The 24,696-nt window shown below is 48.1% G+C and overlaps 5 protein-coding genes across 6 annotated transcripts in view; 3 read left to right on the top strand and 2 right to left on the bottom strand.

The window, feature by feature from the left end:
- The first annotated feature begins 4,336 nt into the window (after nucleotides 1-4,336).
- LOC9661291 (pentatricopeptide repeat-containing protein At1g07590, mitochondrial) lies at nucleotides 4,337-6,431 on the top strand. The gene is made up of 3 exons (XM_002982636.2): nucleotides 4,337-4,482; nucleotides 4,556-4,832; nucleotides 5,194-6,431. The coding sequence occupies exons 1-3, from the start codon at nucleotides 4,337-4,339 to the stop codon at nucleotides 6,364-6,366; spliced, it is 1,596 nt and encodes a 531-aa protein (XP_002982682.2). The 3' UTR covers nucleotides 6,367-6,431.
- Nucleotides 6,432-6,523: 92 nt separating this feature from the next.
- Nucleotides 6,524-8,912, bottom strand: LOC9661290. Its single transcript, XM_002982494.2, has 6 exons — nucleotides 8,256-8,912; nucleotides 8,119-8,205; nucleotides 7,850-8,069; nucleotides 7,764-7,791; nucleotides 7,602-7,709; nucleotides 6,524-7,542 (listed from the first exon to the last, which is right to left on the bottom strand). Exons 1-6 carry the CDS (start codon nucleotides 8,288-8,290, stop codon nucleotides 6,611-6,613), a joined length of 1,410 nt encoding a protein of 469 aa, XP_002982540.1. The 5' UTR covers nucleotides 8,291-8,912; the 3' UTR covers nucleotides 6,524-6,610.
- Nucleotides 8,913-9,928: 1,016 nt separating this feature from the next.
- On the bottom strand, nucleotides 9,929-10,752 carry LOC9661678 (60S ribosomal protein L11). Its single transcript, XM_002982493.2, has 3 exons — nucleotides 10,595-10,752; nucleotides 10,290-10,528; nucleotides 9,929-10,225 (listed from the first exon to the last, which is right to left on the bottom strand). Exons 1-3 carry the CDS (start codon nucleotides 10,694-10,696, stop codon nucleotides 10,033-10,035), a joined length of 534 nt encoding a protein of 177 aa, XP_002982539.1. The 5' UTR covers nucleotides 10,697-10,752; the 3' UTR covers nucleotides 9,929-10,032.
- Nucleotides 10,753-10,773: 21 nt separating this feature from the next.
- Nucleotides 10,774-12,608, top strand: LOC9661677 (pentatricopeptide repeat-containing protein At1g07590, mitochondrial). The gene is made up of 3 exons (XM_024687750.1): nucleotides 10,774-10,880; nucleotides 10,939-11,323; nucleotides 11,385-12,608. Exons 1-3 carry the CDS (start codon nucleotides 10,813-10,815, stop codon nucleotides 12,507-12,509), a joined length of 1,578 nt encoding a protein of 525 aa, XP_024543518.1. The 5' UTR covers nucleotides 10,774-10,812; the 3' UTR covers nucleotides 12,510-12,608.
- A 911-nt stretch (nucleotides 12,609-13,519) lies between these two features.
- The window catches only part of LOC112350829 (protein gamma response 1-like), a 19,771-nt gene continuing 8,594 nt past the window's right edge, over nucleotides 13,520-24,696 (top strand). Inside the window, exons 1-2 of one of the 2 annotated variants that reach the window (XR_002993892.1) lie at nucleotides 13,520-14,983; nucleotides 15,039-15,195. Coding sequence is in view for 1 of the 2 variants with exons in the window: in XM_024687751.1 (XP_024543519.1) it covers nucleotides 13,613-14,971 (1,359 nt within the window). In the remaining variant the exon portion in view is untranslated. The remainder of the gene's footprint in view (nucleotides 14,984-15,038; nucleotides 15,196-24,696) is intronic. The other variant, XM_024687751.1, reaches the window with a different exon arrangement.

Genomic DNA, 24,696 nt, shown 5'->3' with positions numbered 1-24,696 from the left:
CTAGCATAGGTTTATTTTCCAGTAGCAAAGAATCGTATAACAACTTCACCTTCTTGTGCTTTTCTTTGGTGGTGATGTTAAGTGTTGCAAAACTTCAGTCCCCATACTCTTGTAGCCTCTTCATAACTGATAGAAAGAATGCAAGCCCTATCTTAATGGTAACAAAATTAAGTTAATATAATTCTGGCTAATCAACACATAAAAATTCAACCATACACGAACCCTAGTGCTGAGAGTCTCTAGGTAGCTTGAGCTCCACACTAGGGATCTTTGTGAATCTCTTGGCAAACAGCCAGCAACAAGACCCAAGCAACACTTTTGGGCTTTGAGTTCCTTGGCTTTGTCTAGCTCTCCAATACCTAAACTATACCTAGAATATACTTGGATATTCTAGGATATTCTACTGTTGTTATTCATTTAGATTAATCTTGTGTTTATAAATTATAAACATGGTTATAATTATAAACTTTTATTTGATGAATTGGATTAATAAGTAGGAATAGCACTAGTATTAAGTAAACCAAGCATTTCTATATGCAACGCTTAGCAAATTATTTAAATGTTCAAACTTCATTAACATTCTGATTCACATGAATTTTCATCAATAATTATCAGTGTTATATTTAGATTACCAACTAAAATAAAATCCATATCATGTAAAAAAAAATAATAAGTTCTAAATAGTATTGTTATGCTTTTAGTCTTTAATATTCTTAATCGCTAAAGATTAATTTAAAATATCTATATAGATTTATATAAATAAATAAATATTCTAAATTGTATTATTTTAATAAAATAAAATAAAAATATCTTAAAAAATACTATACATATGAACTTTATAGCATAAGCTAATTGTAAGATATACTTAAACTCAGTTAGAAAAACTGTGATAATCTCTAGAAATATCTATAAATAAATACATTATATTCAATATATATTTTAGCACAATATTAATAATGCAATAGCAATGATTAAATTAGGACTATTAAAATTTTCAAATTCTAAACCATTGTCCAAATTTGCCAAGTTCATCCCTTATTTAATTGTCAAATATGTGGTATGTGCTCTAATTTTTGGATAACCTATATTGCAACAAACCATATGTAAAGAGCTTTTATTGAATAAAATCAAATAACCTAATTAAAATGTTGTGGAGGGTCTTTATATTGACATTATCTCTAAAAAAAAAAAGGTTGAGTGCATAAAATTGCTCTAATAGCTTACTTACCACATTTTCCTCCAATCGAAATAAAACACTTGATAGTAGATTTTACTTCAAATTAAAGTATAGCTTAGTCAATTTTATATATCTTTTATTCTTTAACCTAGAAGGACTATTGCTCTTAGTTGCCTAGGAACACTGATCTGGTTATATATACTCATACTTAAGACGATGTTAATTTACCAATTATATCAACTGACTTGCACATTATTTTATTATGACAGTTTCAAGTTTCTTAATTAATTTTGCTAGAGATTGTACTCCAAAATAATTTAAAGTCAATTCTATAGTGAGTTTGGGATTAGAAAGATGTGTTACTTATTTTTAATAACTAAATTGCATAATAAAATTTTGTAAGACTTATTAGGCACTTGGGCAACATTTGTTTCAAAACTTATTTATAAGAGAGAAAGAATTAATAAAAACATTGAAATGAACTAGCTTGTTCACCTGAGAAATTAATGTCCCTTAGTTTATAAACAAATAAACTACTATATTAGACAAATTTGTAGTTTTGCTTTTTATAAGAATTTATTTTTAATCATTATAATAAAATGAATTTGTATTACTTCTCTACATCCTTCAAAGTGTTTGCAACTTTTAATTCAAACATAATTGCTTATGCTTATCACAGTATTTTACTTAAATATATTTCTCTATATACTTATGTAAACTTTGCACCCAGTGGAAAGGGAAACTCCTCTTACAACTAACTATAATTTTGCCTAGACCACCATTGTAAATGGCTTTAATAGCTCACCAATTTATTTGTGCTTTATCACTCATGAAACCATAAAAAGTTGGTAATGTTGAAGATTCAATTCCAATCTAGTATATTTTGTTGAACAATATCAAGAAGAGAACTTGAGCTAGCATATCTTCTTTTTTCATCTCACAAACAACTAAAAGCTACTTCATAGAAACTAAGAGGAAAATTTAAAGTTATGAGTTTCTTCACTGTGTGAGTTTGTTTTATAGGCCAAGATTAAGGTGCACTTGAGCAAAGCATCAAACATGGCATTGTATAAGATTAAAAAATATAAAATGTGATGGTTGGAAAGGCTGTTTGAAGTGGAGATTGTTTGTCCAAGGTGGCCAGGTATCCTTAAAGCTGTAGTGGATAAGAGAGGAGTATGCAATGGAGTGACAAGTTTAAATTCTAATCTGAAAAGAAAGAGTTGGCCAATGAGTGAGCAAAGTTCTCAAGACCCTCCATGAGCATTGTACATATAAATAAATATCAATGGAGAAAATACAAACAAGAAAAGATTCCCATTTGCGTTTGACTTAGGTATAAGAGAAATTTGTTAGAGAAAGTTTAAGGGTAGCTGTCAGATTAGAGAATATCTTAGATATTTTAGATGTATTCATTACAGCTTGGCGGACCCCTAAAATGCCTTCCTCAGCAGCTCTAGCGATTCAGTGTCACCTTGCATCAGGCAATCCCTGAAACGATCTTCAATGCCCGTTGCTGGGACTTGAGAGTTGAGATACACCTTGAGCAGTGCGTTGTACAGCCTCACGTCCGAAAAGTAGTGGCACTCTTGGCACTTGTGGACGATCTGCTCGGCAGCGTTCACGTCTCCGGCTTTAGCGTATACTTCCATGATTCCCAGAATGGACGGTCCCAGAGCCAATGTCTGCCTTGTCCCAAACCGGTTCAAGGAAACGTAGAACAGCTCCAGAGCTCGGTCGAGTTGCTTGTCCTTCAGGAAGCACTGGATGATGGAGTTGAAAGCAAACGGTGCTGGAGACCGACCCTTGGCAATCAGCTTTCTCAGCAATCCTTGAGCCTTGCCTGTCATCCCTTCCCGGCAGTAGGCCTCGATCATCACGTAGTGCCGCTGAAGATCAGAGTCCTTGGTCTCGTTTCCCGTCTTCTGGAAAATGGCCTCGGAAGTTCCCATCGCCCCGGCCATGCTGAAGGCCTCTATCGCACACAAGAAGGACGTGTGATGGAGGCTGGACCTCCGCTGGACTCTCTTCCACATCCTTTCCACCCCCTTCCAAGTCACCGAGGAAGCCGTAGACTCGCATCACCACCTCCATGGTGAACCACGGGAGATTTAGAATCTCCAAGTTCGCCATGGCATGACGAGCTCGCTTCTCGATCCCCTGGAAGCCACCAATCTGTTCTCGAGCGCTGAGAATCACCAGAAAAGTCGTGGCATCGGGAACTACTCCGGAGAGCACCATCTCCACGAAGAGCTGGCGGAGCCTGGAGTGGAGCTTCTTCCGCTTGTACATGATGAGCATGTTGTTGTAGCCGTGCGGGCTCTTCGTCAATCCTCGTTCTTTCATCCTCCTCCACAGCTTCTCGGCTCTCGTTACGTGCCTCCTGCTAGCATACCCGGAGAGCAGCGCCAAGTATGCCCATTCGTTGCGCTGCGTGAAGTGAACTTCCGCTAGGATCTTCTCGGCCTCCTCGAAAAGCCCAGATCGACTCGTCAGGTACAAACGCATCACGAGATCTTGCGTAGCGACTGTGAATCTCCTGTCGTGAAACATCCAGTTTGATATCTGCGTGAAGAGAAAACACGTTGTAGAAGAAACCGAGAAGAAAGAAAAAAATAAATCCGAGAGCTCACCTGTAGAGCTTGCAAGAACCGGCTTCTTCGTCGCAGCCTTGCGATGATAACTCTTAGATAGCTCCTCAAGCGATCGCTGTTGTAAGCACGGAAGTAGCGCGAATCACTGGCACTCCACTCCTGGATCATCTCCACCACGTTGTGCTGGCTCTGTGGAAGCGCTCGCAGGATTCTCTTCCACAGGGGGGCGAGAGTTTGCACGTAAGTGTCCTCCGCGTTGGGCTCCCAGAGGATGAGAACCTGGTCATCCACGCAATCGCCGGGCAATTCCGCCGTCGGCCATTCTTGATTCTCATCCAAATCGTCATCGCCGTCTGGCGATTCCTCCTCCTCTTCCTCGGTCTCGGACACATAGCGCCTGGATTGGAGCATCCGGAGTCCCACATTCTTGATATTACACTGGAATCCCGGCGATCGATGCAGCAGCAGCGTGGAATGCGCGCGCGCGAGGCCAGATTTCGGCTGGAAAACCAAGAAATCGTTCCTGCCGGGGCAAGAATCGCATCAAGAGCGCAGAAGCGAGTCTATGTTACCTGTGGATCACTGCGGCACTTCGTCCCAGGCGAAGAGCCCTGCGCATTGCCGCTTAAACCCTAGCCCGGTCTCTAGGGTTTATAGAATGAGCGCAGCGTTGCGAGGAGGAGCTCGAGGCGCGGCTTCGCTTCTCTCCAGGTAGGCCGCGAATGGTCGATCGAGCGCACTGAAAATGCGAGGATTTTCATTCATAGAATCCGCGCCGCTGCAGGGTAGTGTCACAACCCTCCAGCAGTGTCACCTCTGCGATCGATCGGAAGAATGCCGCGGCGAGACTGGCGTTCCGGAGAGGGATCCATGAGATTCGTTTCGAGTACCACGACACGACGTGGCTGCGGCTGTGGCAGAGCGTCGCGAAGATCTCTTTCCGCAGGAGCGTTCTTCCCATCGTCCAAGAGTACATGCAAAGCGTCAAGATGGAGAAGAAGCACTTGCTCAACGTCATCTACAAGCTCCGGATCACTGCGAAGTTTGGCCAGGCTCGCGAAGTAAGTTCCTAGAACAGAGTTTTCGTTCTTCTTCTTCTTGTCTTGCTCGTCCTCTTGATTTTTCTTCTTCTTCTTTGCTTCTCTTGCTCGTCATCTTGATATTTCTTCTTCTTCTTTGCTTCTCTTGCACGTCCTCTTGATTTTTCTTCGTCTTCTTTGCTTCTCTTGCTACGTTTCCTCTTCTTCTTTGGTTCTCTCGCTCGTCAGTTTTGTTGTTTCTTCTCCTTCTTTGCCTCGTCCTTTCGATGTTTCTTCTTCTTTGCTTCTCTTTCTTGTCCTTGTTATTTGCTTCTCTTGCTCTTCTTGATTTTTCTTCTTCTCTTTCTCGTCCTTTTGACAATTTCTTCTTCTTGTCTTGTAGATATGCGACTGGATGATCAGGAATAAAGTTTTCGAGATCGAGGAGTCGGACCACGTCCTTCTTCTGGAGCTGGTTGGCCGGATCTCCAAGTTCCAAGCGACCAGGTGCTTCTGGGAGATGCCGGCGGAGCTGAGATCCGAGGCCGCCTACACCGCGATGCTCCAAGTCTTCGCGAGATGGCACGCCATCCCCGCCGCCGAGGACACCATGAGCGAGATGAAGAGCCTCAACTTGATCACTCGCGTCGAGCCTTACAACATCATGCTCGACATGTACAAGCGCAAGAACGAGGACGACAAGGTCCGCGCCATGTATGACGAGCTCAGCTCTCTCGGCGTAGCTCCCGACGCTCACACGTACCTCATCGTGCTGCGAGCCAAGCAGAAGATCGGTGGCTTTGACGGGATCGAGGCCGAGGTACGAAAGTTTCTGGATGAGCAGCTCACGTCCAGGCAGCCGCTCTTCATCTACGAGTGCATGCTGCGGATCTACACGCTGCTGCGAGACCTGACGGCCATCGAGAACTTACGCTCCATCCTCCTCAAGACGTTCAAGAAGTTCTCGTCCAGCAGCTACAACTGCTTGCTGGATGCATACAGGCAGCTGGGAGAGGTGGAGCGCGCCGAGAGGCTGTTCAACGAGATTGGCAACAAGTTCACTCTCAACATCCAGTCGTATCGAGCCATGATCGCCGTGTACGCGAGCAACGGGCGCATGGAGAAGGCAAACGAGCTCTACAAGCAGCTCTTCCGGGCCGGGTTTGAGTGCCATCCCGCGATCTATCACGCGATGGTGGCGGGCTACATCGACGCCAGGGATCACAGCAACGCGCTGATACAGTATGGAAAGGCGTGGGATCGGAGCTTGCTGGGGCATCCCAAGCCGCTGCGTGCCACCACGCTGCTGGTGCTGCGAGTTTTGGCCGAGCAGGGGGATTTCTCGCGGGCCGAGAGCATTGTTCGCGATCTCAAGCGTGAGAGACAAGGGTCCGACGTCGAGGTTTACAACTGGCTGCTCAAGGCGTACATCAAGGCAGAAGTTCCAGTGTTTGGGTTTGATGGACGGATGCTGGCAGCGGGCGTGAGGCCAAACGATGAATCGCTAGAGCTGCTGAGGCGGATCAATCTTCCAGCCAAGAAGGTGGAGACTAGAGAGAGAGAAGAGAGCATCTAGGTGGGGTTTTGAGAATATTCTATTCTCCAGGATTGATTAATATATTTTTTTGTTTGACTAGTCAACTGTAATTAAATATAGGTGGATGAGTAATTTTAATGATGATTGTTTCCTCAAACAATATTTTAAATTCCAAATGTAACATGTAAATATAGTAAAAAGGATAAATAAATAGGAAAGCTTAATTAAATCTTAAAAGAACAAAGTTCTGTGCATAAGTTGATTCACCAAGTTAGAATAGAGCTCATGCAAATCTATACGCTGGAGCACCAGAAGTTGCAAGGAGGAGGTGAGTTCCCGTGGCCGGATAACCCAAAACACTCCGACTCAATCTCTGATGCAGCATCCCTGGAGTAACCTCGCCCGGGATGCTGTTGAGGATGTGGAGCTGATGATCCACGAGCCGCTGGAGGGCCTGTAGAGCCTGAGGAACTAGAGGAGTTTCCCCCATCCCTGCTGCCACTGGCCGGGTGTGGAGGAAAGTATTTGGAGGAGCCGAGTAGTTTAGCGATGGTGGCCGCAGTAAGCCACCAAGAGGAGGAGGAAGCTTGGTCTCCCAATGCTGCTGCTGCTGCTGGAATGGTTGCGCTGTTTGCCACAAGGTGGTGGCTGGACTAAAACTCTCGCATTTTCCTGGAGCTACTATGTTGTCGTGCTTGGATGGTTTCACCGCAGTTCGCATGGAGTCGATCGTGTCGGTGTACATCAACCGGCGCTTCCCGAAGCTCGCGTCGCGTTTGGAGTCGGAGTTGGCTATCTTGAGCATCTCTTCCAGATTCGAAAGGATGGGAACTTGGGAGATGAGCTCGCCGGCGAGATCCTTCTTGCAACTTTCTACGTTCTCCTCCTTGAGGTGTTCTTCGTCTGAAGGCTTTCTTTGGAGCAGCGACAGGATGTGCTTGGACGCAACCTTGTCTTCTCCATCCGGCCATTGCTCTCTTGGACTGATACTACTGCTAGAACCGAGCTCCTCGGTCACGGTCAGGATGGATTTCTCCACGTCCTGGCATGTCAAGAAGCCTGATGTTCCTCCTCCCACCTTCATGTCTTTCTCGATCTCTTCTAGTGTTGGAGCCGTAGGCATCGGGAGGACCGGGCTCTTTTCTATCACGAACAAAGTGTCCAGATCTATTTTCTGGTCCGAAAGCTCAGTCGAAGTTTCACTATCAGATGCTCCTGGAGAAGAATCAAAGTTCTACACATGAGTTTCGAGCACTTTTGCTGAGAATTTTTACCTGGAGAAGCGCTAAAGTTTCCTCTCTTGATCTCGTTATCAACCTTGACAACTTCCAGAGGTGTGAGTTTGTGTCGAAATTTGTAGTCCAGACGGCGAGGATTAGACCCTGCCATCAAAACACGTATGAAGAGCGTGTAAACTAAACATCCTGGAAACACACCTTCGGGTTCTACCGGATGCTGGTCGAGCTGCAAATCAAATCATCCAAAGTTAAGCGAGCTCCATCTGAACTAAACACACTCTTACCTTCACAGTAGCATCTTTCGCCACCCTCTTCTTCGTGGGGAATGTCGAGACATGCTCTTCCCGGTTCGAGCAGTGTTCTTTCCCCTGAGAACGAAACGAAGCCGACAAACTGTGTGAAAGACGATTTTTCCTGCGATTTCCATTCTTTGGAGAGGGAGTCGACGCTCTCCGTCTCCATTCCGGAATGTCCTCCTCTACTGAAACCTCGGAGTTTATCTCCCTGTTATAGAGAGCTCAGTCCAAACAAGCTCTGGAAGAGCTGGTGTTACCTTAGATCGATGTTGGCAGGAGGTTTCCGGCAACTATCAAAAGCAGCAAAGGACATAAGGAAGTGTGTAGAGTACTTCTTCCGGGGACTGCGTTGGAAAGAACCATTAGTTTTTGCAAAGAAGAAAAAGAAACTTACGACATGTTTGCTGGAGAGGAGTGCTCCAAGTCCATTCCTTTGGTCCTCACTAGATAGCTTAAAGGGATGAAGAGAAAAGGGAAGAGACTATGAATGAGTAATTAATCAAGCAGACAAACTACGTGAATCTAAGTTCCTTTTTCTTGTTTGATCTCTGTGCTCGCTTTTATCTCTCCTGCTTCTACTACCAGATCTAAGAGTCAGTCTTGAGGGAGTTGCATGGAAAAAAAAATACAACAACACCTCGACTCGAATGGAAGATCCCAGCAATTCAAACAGCCAAGAACAGCCTACTCCTCGGGAGACAGTAGCAAAATCACTGCTCCTTTCAAAAGTAAAGCCAGTCGCCGTGCTGTATCATAGACCGGTCTCTCTGGACAAATTTCTCTCTCGCAGTTAAGCTCTCTGGTAAGCAGGCTCTATGGAAATCACAAGAAAGAGAAAGAGATTGTTCTATCTTTTCTACACTTCTACAACCTCAAATCCTAGCAAACCAAACTTTGCAGAGCAGTCCCAGCAGCGCAATGCGCGTCACAAACCATGCAAATGGATGGAAATGCAAGGAATTGAGAGAGTGAGAGGAGAGAGAGAGAAGGGGAAATGGGAAGAACAGGGAAGGGGGAAATTGTGAGAGTGAGGACCAAAGAGAAGATGGACTCTACTAGCTTTGGGTGAGCTTCAAACACTTGGTCTTTATATTGGGGTAGAAATGGCCAATGGCCAAAAGTACCAGCGCGCCGAGACCCATGCCTGGCAGCATACGGGGATTGGGCCCATGTGATGGGTATCAATGGTTGCCAGCTTTGAAAGGATTGTAGCAATTTGGATGTCCGGTTTGGATTCCTACTTCCGTACAACCATCTCAGCCAGATGATGTAGTAAGGTAGCAGTCTATCACATCACATCGATCACGCTCTTTTCTTCTTTTTTAACCTAATCTTTGCATGCCTCATCTTGTCCCTGACTCAAGACAGCCATGAATGGTTACATTACAGGAAAAACAAGCATAGTACACAGGCTTTTTGCTTGTGGCCAGCCGCTGCAAGGGATAGAAGCATTGTAAATGTATAGAAAAGATCCATGGACGATCATGCATTTATGTTTTGTTTAGGAATGGTTCCTTCCAATCTGGATTGCTTGGCAACTGTACGATGAAGGTAATAAGAAATGTAAAATTTCTTTTCCAGTAGTTACTACACGGAAGTTGCCATTTTCTTTCTTGACAAAGAGGGTCTAGGTGTGAATAGCCTTGTTTGGTGAAGCATCCCCATTTGATTTGAGCTCATGAATGTTGGCATCTTTTGCTTTTCTTGACGCCACAAAAGTGTAAAGTGTAGAAGGCACTAAGACTGTAAGTTCTTAGGTCGGATTTGATTTGGTTTGTGGACCCTTCTTAGCATCCAATTTTTGTGTACTGGACTTGGCCTTTCTCAATGTAGCATTCGCGGAAAACTTCGAGCTTTCTCTTTAAAATATGGAAACGTCTAGTCCGAACCAAGATAGATAACACCACAAAAGAGTCCTTGCTCTTTTGCCAATGTATAATAGCAAAAGACAAAGAACTATCAGGAAAGTTGACAGATTCATCGTTATCGTTATCACCACTTTCCATTTCCATCCCAACCGTTCCTCGTCAACGGTCTACATCTCGGTCAAACTTCTGGTCAAAGACCTAAGTCCAAGTGGTTAACACGCTTTTATATATTCAGCGTAAACCCGAGCTCCAAGAACCCTAAAGCTTTTGATAGAACAAAAAAGAAAGTCCATCACGATGATCTCAGATTGCCTGGGACTTGTTAAGGATCACACCCTCGTACTTGAGCTGGAACCACTTCATGGCGTCCTCCTTGGTCACCCGCTGCTTGTGTCCGACCTTGGATTTGCATCGTCTCCTCCTCGCGACGCGGTATCCAGGCCGCTCGAGCACCACGAAGAAATCCATCCCGTAAATCCCAGTGGATGGATCATACCTGAGACAAAAAGCCCAAAACTTAGCAAAAGTTCTCGAGAAGAGGAAGACGAAGAACTTCTTACTTGATGCCGAGATCGATGTGCTCCTGGATGCCAAATCCAAAGCAGCCGGTGTCGCTGAAGTTCCGGCGCAGCAGCTCGTATTCCTTGACCTTGAGGCCGCTCTCCAGGAGCTGCATCGCCTTGTCGCCCCTCACCGTCACGTAGCACGCGATCTTCTCGTTTCGCCGGATGCCGAACGAGCGGACAGTGAATCTCGCCTTGGAGAACACTGGCTGCTGTCCGCTGAGCTGCTCCAGGACCTAGGGGTGGAGAAAATGCGGCAGATCGAGAGGAATTTCTGTGAAAAGATGAGGATGATCGCAAACCTTGGCGGCTCTTGTCAGCCGATCGCCGCTCTCGCCGACGGAGATGTTGAGGACGAGCTTCTGCACCTTGATCTCCCGCATGGGATTCTGCTTGTCCGCCATGGCGCAGCGCCTCCAAAGATTAGGGCGAGACCCTCCTAGGGTTCTAAGCGAATCAACGGCAGGGATATGATGAGCACTTTAACGGCTGGGATGAGTTAGGGTTTATCGATCATTCCATGGGCATTGGGCGAGCAGTGATCGGGAGGGCATTGCTACGGGCGTGCCGGCAAGCAGCGATCCAGAGGTAATGCGGTGGAATGCGCTAGAATGCAGATAACTCGTCTCACCGGGCGCTGTGCCAGGCACTTTGGATCTCCCGGCACGACGATTCCTTGCTTGAATGCGGCGAAGAGCGTGGGATTGGGAAGCTGTGAATCATCGGCGTCGGGCTTGGGTGGATTCGCTGCCCGGAATTTCTCGCAGGCCGTGCAGGTGAAGAAGAAGGCGGCAATCAAGAACGAGCTGGACGATGATCCGATAATGCGGATGAAATTCCGGACCATGGATGACGACGAGATGGACCCTGAGCAGTTCAATCGGCTGTGGAAGAAGGTGGAGGCGAGCCCGACCCGGGCTCTCAAGATCATCCACGCGTGGATTTCTCGAGGAAACCTGGTGTCGAAAGAAGCTCTCATCAGCATTTGTCACAAGCTGTGCTACATCCGGCGCCAGATCCGAGCACTACAGGTACGAGATCGTAGAAAAAAAAAGTTTTTTTTGTGATCGATTGCTTTTTTTCTTTGCGCAGATCATCAACTGGATTGTTGATGACAAGCCATTCACAGTCACTCCCAGAGACTACGCACTCCAGATAAAGTTGACGTGCCGCTACGCGAGTCCTATCAAAGCCGAGCGAATTTACGACCGAGTTCCTGCTGAGCTCAAGACGGAGGAGGTCTCGACAGCCTTGATCGCCTCCATGTCCAGGAGTAATGTGATGCTAAAGGCGGAGGCGTGGCATACAGCGCTCAAGCTCAACAACGCAAGGGCCTGCAACATGATGATGATACTCTTCCTCCGGAGGAACAGGCACCGCGAAGTTTTGCAGCTCTACCAAGATCTAGTGGCTTCCGGCGGGCAACCGAATCCTCTTACGTATCTCCTGCTCTTCAAGTACCGGAACAGGATCGGGGCGATCGATGGTCTCGAAGAAGCAGCCGAGGCAGCGCTCAAGAAGATAGATGTTCACGACGAGAAAGTGAGGAACGCCACACGGTCGGACATGATGGTGGTGTACGCCTACTTGGGAAAGCCGGACATGGTCGAGAAGCTGTGGAGCATGATCCACAAAGAGAGCTGGACTCTAGCAGGGAGATTTGTAGCGGCCATCAACGCGTTTGGGATTCTCGGGAAGATCTCTAGAGCCGAGGACGTACTCAACCAGGTGCTCAAGACGCGGAAGAAGGCCATCCAGAAGCCATACTGCGCGATGATCGGAGTTTACGCCAAGCACGGGATGATGGAGAAGGCCGAGCTGACGATGAAGAAGCTGAGGCTGGAGCTCTCATTCCCGTGGTTTGCTCCCTTCAACCATCTGGTATCGGGCTACCTTGCGAGGGACGAGCCGGAGAAAGCTCTGGAGAAGCTCCGGGAAGGGATGGAGTACGTTGTGGACAAGAGGATCGAGCCGGACTATGAGATGGTGCTGGGGATGATGCCGGTGTTTGCGAGCAAGAGGGACGTCGAGGGGGCCGAGAAGCTCATGAGCTTGTTTGGTCTCTATGGCGACGCCAAGCTCTACAACGCGCTCCTCAAGGTGTACGTGGAAGCCAAGGTCTCGCCCGGCCCCTTCTTCCTCGGGAGAATGGCGAGGAACAAAGTGTCGGATGACGATGAGACGAAGAGGCTCCTGGAATTCGAGGTGACACAATGATAGCGAAGAAGTGCCGTGTCCCAGGAATCGAGCCCGAGACGCGATTTAAACCAGAATATCCTCTCTTTTGGCGGGAATTTGGATTGCTAGGGTTCTTCAGAGTTCGTTGTGGCGATGGCGGATGTGTCCGATGGTTTCAGGGGCGACGGGGATGGAGGCGTCGCGCACAAGCTCGGTGGGATGTATAGTCTCTTCTACGCATCCATGGCGCAGACGAAGAAGCAGATGGAGCACCTGGAGATGCTGTTCTCCAGCCGGGTCTACCCGGCGTTTGTCAAGGAATCGGAGGCGGCGCTGGCGGCGCTGCGGCTGGCGCACCAGGAATCGCTCCAGAAGTGGCTCCAGGAGAGGCACGCGATGATGCAGGAGAGGAAGATCGCGGAGCAAATGTGGTTCCAGGAGAAGCAAGGGCTCCTCCAGGCCAGGGTCAGCGCCGAGAAGCTATGGCTCCAGGAGAAGCAGGGATTGATGAGAGAGCGCGACGCCCTGGCCCAGGAGCTCCGCCTCCTCAAGATGCATCTCGGCAAGATCGACGCGGCTGCCATGGATGATCCATCCAGGCGGCCATTTGGGGGCCTGGATCCTCCGCTGTGGCACCCGCAATTCGGGCGAAACCCATGGCCGCCGCTGGGGGATTTCAATCCGGGACTCTGGCCGCCAAGCTCTCTTGGATTCTCTCCTCCCGAGCACAATGCGCTCACCTGGAACCCAGCGTTTTCTCCGGAAGCTGCTGCTACCTCGGCGGTGGAGAATTTGAGCCCTGTGCCTGAGCTCCAGCCATTGAGATCTGCTGCCGAGAATTCTTCTTCGTCCAAGGGCGATCATAACTCGAAGCTGCCCGAGAGCGAGGGGAAGTATAGCTACGAGGACGAGCTATGGTGGCAGAAATCGCAAGCCAAGGCGGCTAAGAATCGCGTCCCTCCCGCTAGGGTATTGCAGCACAGGCTCAAACTTGGATCCATGGGCTATGGTCGATTCTAAGAAAATTCTCTTCTCTCTTTGCAGTGATCTTCCAGGAAGAATGATGAGAATTCCCCGGATTCGAGCTCTCGACCTTTTTAGGGCAAAGTTTTAAAACGGGAGGGAAAGTGGAGCCCTAGGCTATGGCGGCTTGCTCTGGCGCAGCGATGGCGCCGGATGAAGAGCACGGCGCTGGGGGTAAGCACCTGGAGCGCATGTGTACCTTGTTTCTGGCCTCGATCTGCCAGACGAAGGAGCACATTGAGCATCTGGAGGCCGTCTTCTCGCAGAATCTCTACCCGGCTTGGCAGCAGTCGATAATCCAGCGGCACGAGGCGGAGACTGCGGATCTGAGGCGAGATTGGGAGGAGGCGGAGCGGCGATGGCAACGGGAGAGGGAAATTCTTGTGGCGGAGCGGGATGCTCTGGCACGGGAGAAGGAGGCTCTTGTGGCCGAGAGGGATGCTGCCGTGGCAAAGCTTGAGCAGGAAAATAGGGATCTGGATGCCAAAGTGAGAAGCTTGAAGAGGAAGCGTGACGAGCTTCTGGAGGATCAGGAGACCAAGAGAGTGGCTTTCCGCAGCATGAATTCGAGGTACAGTAGCTTGAAAATGAAGTACGATTCGATGCTTCGCCAGCAAGCAGTGGCATCTGGGATCGAGAGTCTCCGGTCCAAAGAGAAGGAAATGACAGGCCACCAGAAGGAATTCTCGGATGGGCATAGCAAAGAACTTCTAGTATCTGGGATTGGTGGTAGCAAGGAGAATGAGGCAGTAGCATCAGGACCTGGAAGAGTTAGCGATGCTCGCAAGCTAAAAGAAGACTTGGTCGTTGAAGCTAAAGCAGAAGCAAGGATTGAGGTTTTCGGGTACAAGGATGCCACTCCCATCGCGGATAGAAGGAAGCAAAAAGGCACGCTCAAAGACTTCTTCACCACCTCCAGTTCTAAGGACAAGTGGAGGAGCACCAGGGCCGAAAACGATGGTGGCAGAGATCCTCACGATGATTTCCTGAACACGCCTCAAGAGATCGCCATGAAGAAAATCGCGGCTGAGAAATCGAAGCCGCGTGCTGAAGAAACAGTCCATTTCGTGCCGGATACGTTGGGAATCGAGTGGGAGAACCACATCGAGCAACCAGGCGGAGCTGAAGATCATAGTGATGCGGTGGAGACACTAAACTCTCCAGGGAGAGACTGGACTAGTAGAGGCGCGAATTCTGCTAAGTCTCCAGGAAAGGAGTGGATTGCGCCTGGTAAGTCGGGTGCTCAGCTGCCAAAGTACAAGTTCAACGAGCCGGTGCGGAAGAAGGCCGACAGGGAAGCACTCAAAGGCGTGGAATGCAAGCAGTGCAAGAAGTTCTACGACGCAGTGGAACTCCCAGGCGATGGCAACGGGAATTCGCGGTGTGAGCATCACAATCAGGTGTCAAGGCATCGGTATAAGTACGTTCCTCCCTCGACACCGGAAGGCTTCTGGAACATTGGCTTCTCAGAGACCTGATCCGAGCAGGATGTAAGTACCTGAGCTCTTGTGATCCGGTTCTAATGGCTTTTCCACTCGTGCACAGGCAAGTTTCTTCGGCTGTTATACCAAAGCTCAAGAGGCTCACTGGAGCTTGGGCGAAGTTGACGAGTTGCGGAGGCTCGGAAAAACTATTTTTTTCGTAGCGCCGGCGCAGGAATGATGCCCCACTTGCTGCGAACGTCTTCCAGATCTTCGTCCAGGTGCGCAGGTGGGTAGGCCAAAAAGGCCAAACGTGCCAAAAGTCGTGAACTCACCGGGCTCGCGTAGCTCGGACTCTAGAAATCGAACTGGAGGGCGATCGTCGGGGCTGAAGTTCCTGGATCCCATGAACTGGGCGTAGGCGGCGCCAAAGGTATTGGGTGGGAGATCCCAGGCGCGAGACATTGCCACGATGTCACTCTGGGACGCTCCGCGAGAATTCTCTGCTTGGAACCAAGGAATTGCTTGGAGATGGATAGAAAGAACCAGTTGAGAGGAACCCCGGACTCTGTATACTGGACCAGATTCTGTAGATGTAAAGAACATTCCACATTGTTTTTCAAAATTTTGAACAGAGCTAGCTAGAGTTTGTGAGAAATGGATTGGCGCAGTGGCCTTCTCTTTGGTAATCAGCAGAATGGACACACTCCAATCCACTTGATGGCATGAACTAGCTTGCATTTTGCTTCAAGGAGAAGATTTACATGATAGCAATGGATTAGGCAATCATGTGAGTTAGTAATACAATTTGGCATTTATTTTTAGAGTCTCTTCTTTTGTGTGGAGCTAAATATATTAGAATGGATCAAATCAAAAAATGTTGTGGGTACTATTTTATCAAGATTTTATGGGATTTGTGCGTGCATTTGGTTTAACCACCTTTAATTATACTTTTTGACTAGCACAACATTATGAGATATCACTCTTACTACACATCCTTTAACTCTATTTTTTTTGGGAGATGATTCTGTTTTGATGGAAGTTAATGCTATTACTGCCTGTGTTCAAAGACAAAGGTGAGGACATGGTTGTAGCTGTGATATTTGTTGATAAGTATGTAATGAAGTTGATTAATATCTTCCATTTCTTGGTTGGAAGCTTTAGTGTCAACAATGTTTTATTAATGTTGATATGATGGAAGGTTTTAATATAAAGATTCTTTTGGGAAACAAAAAATTATATGAATAATGAAGAGTTCTTGTGTGAATAAATTATTGACCTTTCCATCCTTCTTTTAGGAGCATTATCAAGAGGTTCATTCAACACTAATTCATTTAATATTTACTTTTAAGGATTTTTATAACAAAAAGTTTATTATTTTTTTTATGTTGATTGATATAAGCTTGAGTTTATCTTATATTGCTTGGCCTATTGCCATATATTACCATTTACATTTACATTGTGTAGTAAAGTTAATTTTCATTCTCTATAGTAATGGCCATACATATATATATGTATAGAATGATGTGGATTTAGTTGTATGTATAGGTGATCTCAAGCTTGAGATTTAATCATTAAAAGTGGTGCTAAGTTAAAATTTTGACCTCATCTTTGGTATGGATTGGTTGTGGTACAATCATACCAAATGGGACTTTGAGATTTCTCCTACTTATTTCATACTTCCCTTATCATTTTTCTATTTCTCTTATTTTTATTTTACCCTATCCCTCAGTTTTAACCTTAGTTTTAATCACTTTTATCACCTGATTACTTCCTACTATATTTCCATCTTGCTCCTCTATTTCCACTTTAGATCCCTTCAATGATATTTATGTTGTAATGGTTGATTAACTCATGAAGAAGTATGTTTATCTCTTTGACCTTGATTTATCATTTGGGGCTAAAATTGGAGCATATCATCCTATTTTAATTGGGGATGCCTGTTGAATCAAAGTTTCTATTCGACATTGGTCACCAAAAGAGATCAAAATTCTATTCACAAATAATAAGGAAATATTTAAGAATAATGTTATCTAAACGTTATAGAGTCCCTAAGTATATGAACTTTATCTTGTAACAAAACTTGATGAGAGTATTCGCTTCTACAGTGATTATTGACTATTAAATAAAGTGACTATCTTGAATGTGTATCCTCTTCCTCACATTATTGATTTTCTAAATTGTCTAGAGATAAATCCTTGGTTCATCAATTAGATTTTTGTCGCGAATGTGACTTCGGGTATCGAAAGTTACCTGTTGGCCAGTCCTTATGGACACTCTTTCCTTACTGCCAAGATGGCAGGAGGTCGGTATTGCTGATTCCCTTTATCAGCCCCTCTTGTTCAAGTGTTAGTTTACTGGGCTTAGCACTTGTATTTAGGCAAATGGACATAAAGTAGGAACTCCTATGTGTTTCTAGCTGAGCATACTCAACTTGGCTCTTAGTTCTCTTTTGCTTTGTTTTGCACTAGCATGACAAGAACCCTTGCGTATTGAGATTGGTCCCTCAATATCACTGGATGATAGCTTACCATATCTGCCAAACACCCTCGCTATCATGCCCTTTGTGTTAGTCTCATTTCGGTCCCAAATACTATTTATGGAAAGTGTCTAGATTTGCTCATTTGGCATATCTACAGAATGTAAAGATTGTTCTGAACACAATGGTGTTTGTCCCATGTCCAAATTTGCAATCTAAGAACATTTCATATTTAGTAAGTTTCAAACTTGTCCCAGAGGCTAACTCCTGATACTAAGGGAGGTTTGGGGTGAAAGCCCAAAGCATGTGTTCCTCAAGGGGGGGGGGGGGGGGGGGGGGGGGGGGGTTCCAAATGTATAGTATCCCAAATCTCTCCCAATCCCCCTCCCCGGGTTAGACTGGACTTAAGGTTCGGCTACACTCCCCGCAGGCACAAGCAGCCAAGCACACCAAGCCTCCAGATTCCTAATACCCCTTGGTACCACAAGACTTGATCATGGGACCCTCTAAATCCCAAGCCTTGGGTGCAGCACTTGCTTCGGGACGTCGGGGCGAAACACCGTGGCCTAACGGCCCGGTATGGGTACCTCTACCCCCCCTCTTCCCTCCCGAAGGGAAGGCCCAAGCCCCCGGAAGGGCAAGGACCAATGAGCCACAAGGTACTCAAGTGGGGCACCACTCCACCTGAGCCGGGAGCACCGCAGTCGGTTTCCCTTTCGGGAGTGGGAGCTGCTCTTGAGCACTTCTTTGGATGGCCCCTCCAGCACCAGCCAAGTCCATGCTCACTCCCACCCAAGGCCCCTCGGTCCCAGTCTCAACCTCAAGTCGGTTTGGAAGCCCAACTGGAGAGTCCCTTCAAAACTGGTTCCTGGACCTCAGTATCCCTACTATACTTTTGGAACCCCCTGCAGCCCCCCCCCCCTGGGAGACGCACGCTTTGGGCTTTCACCCCTTGACCCGTATTAGTATTTGGACTTAGTCTCTAGCTCGATCTCGGACCCGATTTCGGATCCGACTTCGGATTCGGTCTCGGACTCGATTTCGGACTCGATCTCAGACCCGATCTCGGACCCGACCTCGGACTCGGTCTCGGACCCGATTTCGGATCTCGGACTCCGTCTCGAACTTGGTCTCGAACTCGGACTCGAACTCGGTCCCCGAGTCGGTCTCGGACTCGATTCCGGACTCTATCTCGAACTCGGTCCTAGAGTCGGTCTTTGACTCGATTCTGGACTTGGTCCCATCCAATGAACTCTTTGTCATTTCGGTCAAGCTTTTGGGGATCCTTTAGCCTTACGACATCTCGGGGAGTCGGTTCCTTACAACTCCACCACCCATAGAAGAAGTTCGATGCCCACATCGAACATCTCGTTTTATCCTACGACTTGTTGACCATGTCTCCGGGGGCATCCCCCCACTTAGCGGTGTGCCTAAGTTAGCCTCCCCGGCCAAGAGCCCATGACAACGGAATATAGGTGTCCCTATACTCCTCACCTCACCACGCCCTAGTATGGGGTCGGGACTTGAACCCAGCCTTGCTTTACTAGGGGGTTGGGACTCGAACCCAACCTCCGTAGAATACGTCTACGGATTCGACATCCCCGCGGGGAGTCGGGCGTAGTGCCCTACGCCTGGTCGACCTATCTAACCCATGCTAATTAGGTTACCTTTGGCACGCCTTCGGGTCCCAACATATGCCACTTGCTCAACTTTGCAAATTGATATTTTTAATTGAATTTTGCATAAGTACATAGAGTTCTGCCTTGCAGAAATTCCTCCACTAGATCTCGAGTGTTCGCTAGGTTCTCCTCCGGTTCCTATGTTGCTTCGCAGTGTGGAAACCCTTTCCACTTCACATGGAACTCTCTCACCTCGCGTCCTGGTCGCTTGCTTTTGCGCGCATTGAGGATGGCCTCGACTTCGTATTCCTCTTCCCCTTGGATAACTTCAGGTAAAGGTCTCACTTGGTCCTTGCGAAGCGGATCCTCAAAGTACGGCTTGAGTAAGTTCACGTGGAACACTGGGTGCATCTTCCCCATCTCTCGAGGAAGTCGGAGTCGGTAAGCCACTTTACCGATTCGTGCCTCAATCTCGTAAGGCCCCGCGAACCTGCTTAAGGAACTCAAGATCAATTCATTTACAGGAATACATGCATCTTTACCTTTGGGTCAACTTTCGGCTGATCCCACTTGGTACTCTGAGGTTCTTGGTGTTCAGCCACACCTTCTCCCCAGCTTGGAACTCTACATCCCGACGCTTCTGGTTCGCGTATTTAGTTTGCCTTTGTTGAGCCCGTTCCAAGGAATCCCTCACTAGATTCCAAATGCTGAGTCTTTCTGCCGTGAATGCCTCCACTGCGGGCAACTCTCCATGATACTCGGCCACGCCGAGTTCCACAGGACCTTCAATAGCTCGCCCATTGATGACTTCCCATGGACTCACCCCGATACTCGAATGTGGTGAGTTGTTATAACACATTTTCGCAAGTCCCAAATGACTTACCCAATCGGTCTGGTCTCCCGAGACATAACATCGCAAATAATCCTCCAGCTGCCTATTCACCCTTTCCGTTTGTCCGTCTGTCAAGAAGTGTTAGTGCCAACAACTTGACTTAATACCCCATACCTGTCTGTGGGTGATAGGCTGTGCTGAATTTCAACTTGGTGCGATACTGTTCCAGGAGAGTCCTCCAGAACCTACTGGTGAAGATCTTATCTCGATCTGAGATGATCTCTTCGGGTCTTCCCCGCACTCGAACCACTTGCTCAAAGAACAGCTTCGCCACACCTTCCGCATCCACCTCAGTTGTGGTGGGTATGAAATGTGCCATTTTCGAAAATCGGTCCACCACCACGAATATTGCATCAAACCCCTCGCTTGGGGGGAGTCCCGTGATGAAGTCCATCGTAAAACATTTCCACGGGTGATCTGGAATTGGGATGCTTTGCAACAAGCCCCCACTAGCCTTAGTCATGGCTTTTACCTGCTGACATGTTGGACATGTCTTTACATAGTCTTGGACGTCCTTAGCCATATCTGGCCAATGGTACTTCCTTTTGAGTAAGCCCATCGTCTTGGGCACTCCACCGTGTCCCGCAAGAGGTCCGTCATGACACTCTTCTAAGGCCACCTTCCTTAGTTCCCCTTCTGGAACATACACCCTCGTTTGCTTGTAATAAATGAGTCCGTTGCGTTCCGCATAGCCCGTTTTCTCTTCCGTTGGCAGCTCACCTCTCTGGTGAGCTTCCCGCGCCTCTAGATTCCTCAGCAACACTTCCTGTGCTAGACCATCGTTCTCATATGCTGTCCGCACATCGTCCCAGAAGGTTGCTGTTGCGTTGGATATTGCCAACCTCAAACTCGCTTTTCGACTTAGCGCATCCGCCACGATGTTGCTCTTCCCAGGCTTATACAGAATTTCGCAATCAAACTCGGCCAAGGCATTGGCCCACCGACCTTGTTTCCCTCTTAGGTCGGGCTGTGACAAGAAGTGTTTTGTTGCCACATTGTCCGTGTAAACCTTGAAGTGTCTCCCAAGGTAGTGTCGCCACTCCTTGAGCGCCTTGACCACCGCAAACAATTCCTTCTCGTGGGCTGGCCACTTCCGTTGAGCCTTGTCCAGCTTCTTCGAGAAGAACGCTACCGGATGGTTGTCTTGCTTCAAAACTGCGCCCAACGCAAAGTCTGAGGCATCCGTTTCTACCTCAAAGTCCTTACCAAAGTCTGGTAATGCCAATACGGGAGCCTTCCTCAACTTCCCTTTGAGGTGGACGAATGCCGCCTCGCATTCCGCCGTCCACACCATCTTCCCTTTTCTTGTTTAGTCCGTTAAGGGCAGGGCTACTCTCGAATAGTGTCTGATAAACTTTCGATAGTAGTTGGATAGCCCCAGGAATGCCCTCAACTCGTGTACATTGGATGGTTGCTCCCATTCCTGGATCGCTTGGACCTTCTCCAGGTCCACCTTGAGCCCGTCCTGGCCCACCACATGCCCGAGAAACTTTACCTCTTGTTGAGCAAAGTCACATTTGCTCTCTTTAGCATACAACTTGTGTTCCCTTAGTTTCTCAAACACCTTCGCCAAATGTTCGGCATGCTCCTCTAGCGTCTCGCTATAGATCAGGATGTCGTCGATATAGACGACCACGAAGTGATCCAGATAGGGTACAAAGATGTGGTTCATTAGCGCCGAAAACGTTGCCGGCCCATTACATAGCCCGAAGGGCATCACCAGAAACTCAAAGCTCCCATACCTCGTTCGACAGGTTGTCTTCTCGACATCTTCCTCGGCTACCCTGATTTGGTAGTATCCTGACCTTAGGTCAATCCTCGAGAAGTATTTTGCCTTTCCCAACCTATCGAACAGGTCCTCAATCCTTGGCAAAGGGTACTTGTTCTTCTTTGTATACTTGTTGAGCAAGCGGTAGTCTATGCACATGCGCATAGATCCATCTTTCTTTTTCACAAATAACACCGGCGCCCCATACGGCGACTTGCTCAACCTAACATACCCTTTGTCCACCAACTCCTCTAGTTGGCACTTGAGCTCCTTGAGTTCTTTTTCGTTCAAACGATAAGGGGGACGAACCACTGCCTCAGCACCCTCGACCAGCTCAATCTTATGTTCTATCGGTCGTGTTGGGGGTAGCCCCGCCGGTAGCTCCTCCGGCATGGTATCCTGGAATTGGTCCAACACCCGTTGGATCACTAAAGGTACTTCTTCCATTCCTGTCTTTTTGTCACTCTTCACCGAGAGTAAGCACGAAAAGGCCACCTTAGTTCCTTTAGTGAGTTGTCCTCTCGTGGACACCAGGTTTAAGCAGGAATCTTTGGCCTTGCTTTGCCCTACCTTTAGATCTTGGGCCTCCACCCTAGATCTTCTTCCTTGGGCATTCGCCAGTACCACAAGGTTTCTACCTTGTCCATGCAGGGCTACCACGAATTGATTGAACCAGTCCATTCCGAAGATCACGTCAAATCCCGCCATGTCCAACACGGTGAAGTCCATGTCCACCTTCCAAGTCCCCACTTTGACTTTCGCTTGTCGAAGTACCTCATCGGTGCTTTGGCTACCTTGAACAAACTCTATAGTCCTTGGTTCGCCTAGCCGCTGCACCGTTAGTCCGGCTTGCCGGACTATGTCTGCAGCCACAAAATTATCCGAAGCACCCGTGTCAATAAGAATTTTAACAAAGCTACCTCCGAGCTTCCCTCGGAGGGCTAGTAGATGTCGCGAACGACTCTCTACCAAAGTTGCTCGTGTAATGAGTAATTTTGAGTTAGGGACTGGATCACATACCTTTGTTTGGACTTCACCCGACTTGATGGCTATATTGGCTCTAGCCTTCTTCGGGTAGGGACATTCCCTCGAAAAGTGTCCCGCTTCACCGCAGTTGTAGCATATGTTGTTTCCCACGCTGCTATATGACTTGACCTTCTTATCCGTGGGTTTGTCTCTTTTCGCCTGACTCCCCCACGTACTCGCTCGCTGGCCACCGGATCTGCCTTTCCGGAACCCCGAGGACTCATTCTTAGAGAAACTCTTCTTGAATTTCCCTCTGCTAAACGTTCCCCTTGGTTTGGCCCCTTTGCTAAACGTGGATCCTGACCCTGTCGTGTTCCCCTTTCGCAGGTTATCGTTGAAATGCACCTTGATGGCCGCATCCAACGCTTCTTTGTAGTTGGTCGGGTTCCACCGCATTACTTCGCCGCGAGCCCAGGTTTGCAAACCTGATATGAAGGCATGGAACGCATCCATATCCCCCATGTCCGTGACAAGTATCCTCTTTGCCATAAACCCATTCACATACTCCTGAATGGTTCCGGTCTGCTTCAGCCTACTCAGCTCGTCCCTTAGATGCAGAGTAGCATTCGGAGGAACGTAAGTTGCGCGGATCCTCGCCTTCATCATTTCCCAAGTGGCCACCGGTCCTTCGTTGGCCTCTGTCGTTCTCCACCAAGACTTGGCATTATCTGCCAAGTATGGTTTTGCACATGGGACCTTCTCCGAGCTTGGTAATCGCAACGCTCGGAAGTAGTCCTCTATATCGTAAAACCAATCCTCCACCACCTTATAGTCGTTCACTCCCTTGAAGACCGGTGGGGGCTTTGGTTTGTACTTGGGAACTGCCTGAGGGACTGATTCCACTTCGGTCTGTTCGACCTTGTCTGGTTTTGCCTCAATCCCTGCCAAAGGGTTCGCACCTTCTGCGCTGCCAGCATCCGCAGTCTTTCGCTTTTTCTTCCGCTTCTCGTCACGCTTTAGCTTGCGTACGAGAGTCTCTAGTAGGGCATTGGTCTGTGCCAATTGTCCTTCTAGAACATCCAATCGAGCCTTGGACGACCGAACCTCACCACCAGACTCCTGTTTGGAAGTTGCCTCACTGGAGTCCTCCTCATGCAAGGATTTCTCATCCATCGCCTCCTGTTCGACCGGAGGCTCCAGCTCTAGAGGAGGTTCCGTCTCTGCTTGGGTTCGCTTACGTCCTGCCCTTGCCATCTTCCAGCAATCCGCCTCTATCCTTCGCTAGAACTGAGGAAGAGGCTCCGATACCAAATTATAAGCCACAAATTTTTCCTTTCCAATTTGCCAGCTTACCTCGCCTATCCGACCAACTCTGCCTTGGCTTGTGCTAAGTTCCCTCGCCAAGGTTCTTGCCTATAGTACCAGCTCCTACTTGGTTTCAGCTACTTACTGCACGAGCAACGGAGTGTTAGCCATCCATCTACAGATTCCCAAATCTCTCCCAATCCCCCTCCCCGGGTTAAACTGGACTTAAGGTTCGGCTACACTCCTCGCAGGCACAAGCAGCCAAGCACACCAAGCCTCCAGATTCCTAACACCCCTTGGTACCACAAGACTTGATCATGGGACCCTCTAAATCCCAAGCCTTGGGTGCAGCACTTGCTTCGGGACGTCAGGGCGAAACACCGTGGCCTAACGGCCCGGTATGGGTACCTCTACCCCCCCTCTTCCCTCCCAAAGGGAAGGCCCAAGCCCCCGGAAGGGCGAGGACCAATGAGCCACAAGGTACTCAAGTGGGGCACCACTCCACCTGAGCCGGGAGCACCGCAGTCGGTTTCCCTTTCGGGAGTGGGAGCTGCTCTTGAGCACTTCCTTGGATGGCCCCTCCGGCACCAGCCAAGTCCATGCTCACTCCCACCCAAGGCCCCTTGGTCCCAGTCTCAACCTCAAGTCGGTTTGGAAGCCCAATTGGAGAGTCCCTTCAAAACTGGTTTCTGGACCTCAATATCCCTACTATACTTTTGGAACCCCCTGCAGCCCCCCCCCCCCCCCCAAAAA

This window comes from Selaginella moellendorffii, unplaced genomic scaffold (assembly GCF_000143415.4).
Source record: "Selaginella moellendorffii unplaced genomic scaffold, v1.0 SELMOscaffold_54, whole genome shotgun sequence".
NCBI lineage: Eukaryota > Viridiplantae > Streptophyta > Lycopodiopsida > Selaginellales > Selaginellaceae > Selaginella > Selaginella moellendorffii.
The sequence above is the reverse complement of the archived record's forward strand: the minus strand, read 5'-3'. Positions and strand labels throughout refer to the sequence as shown.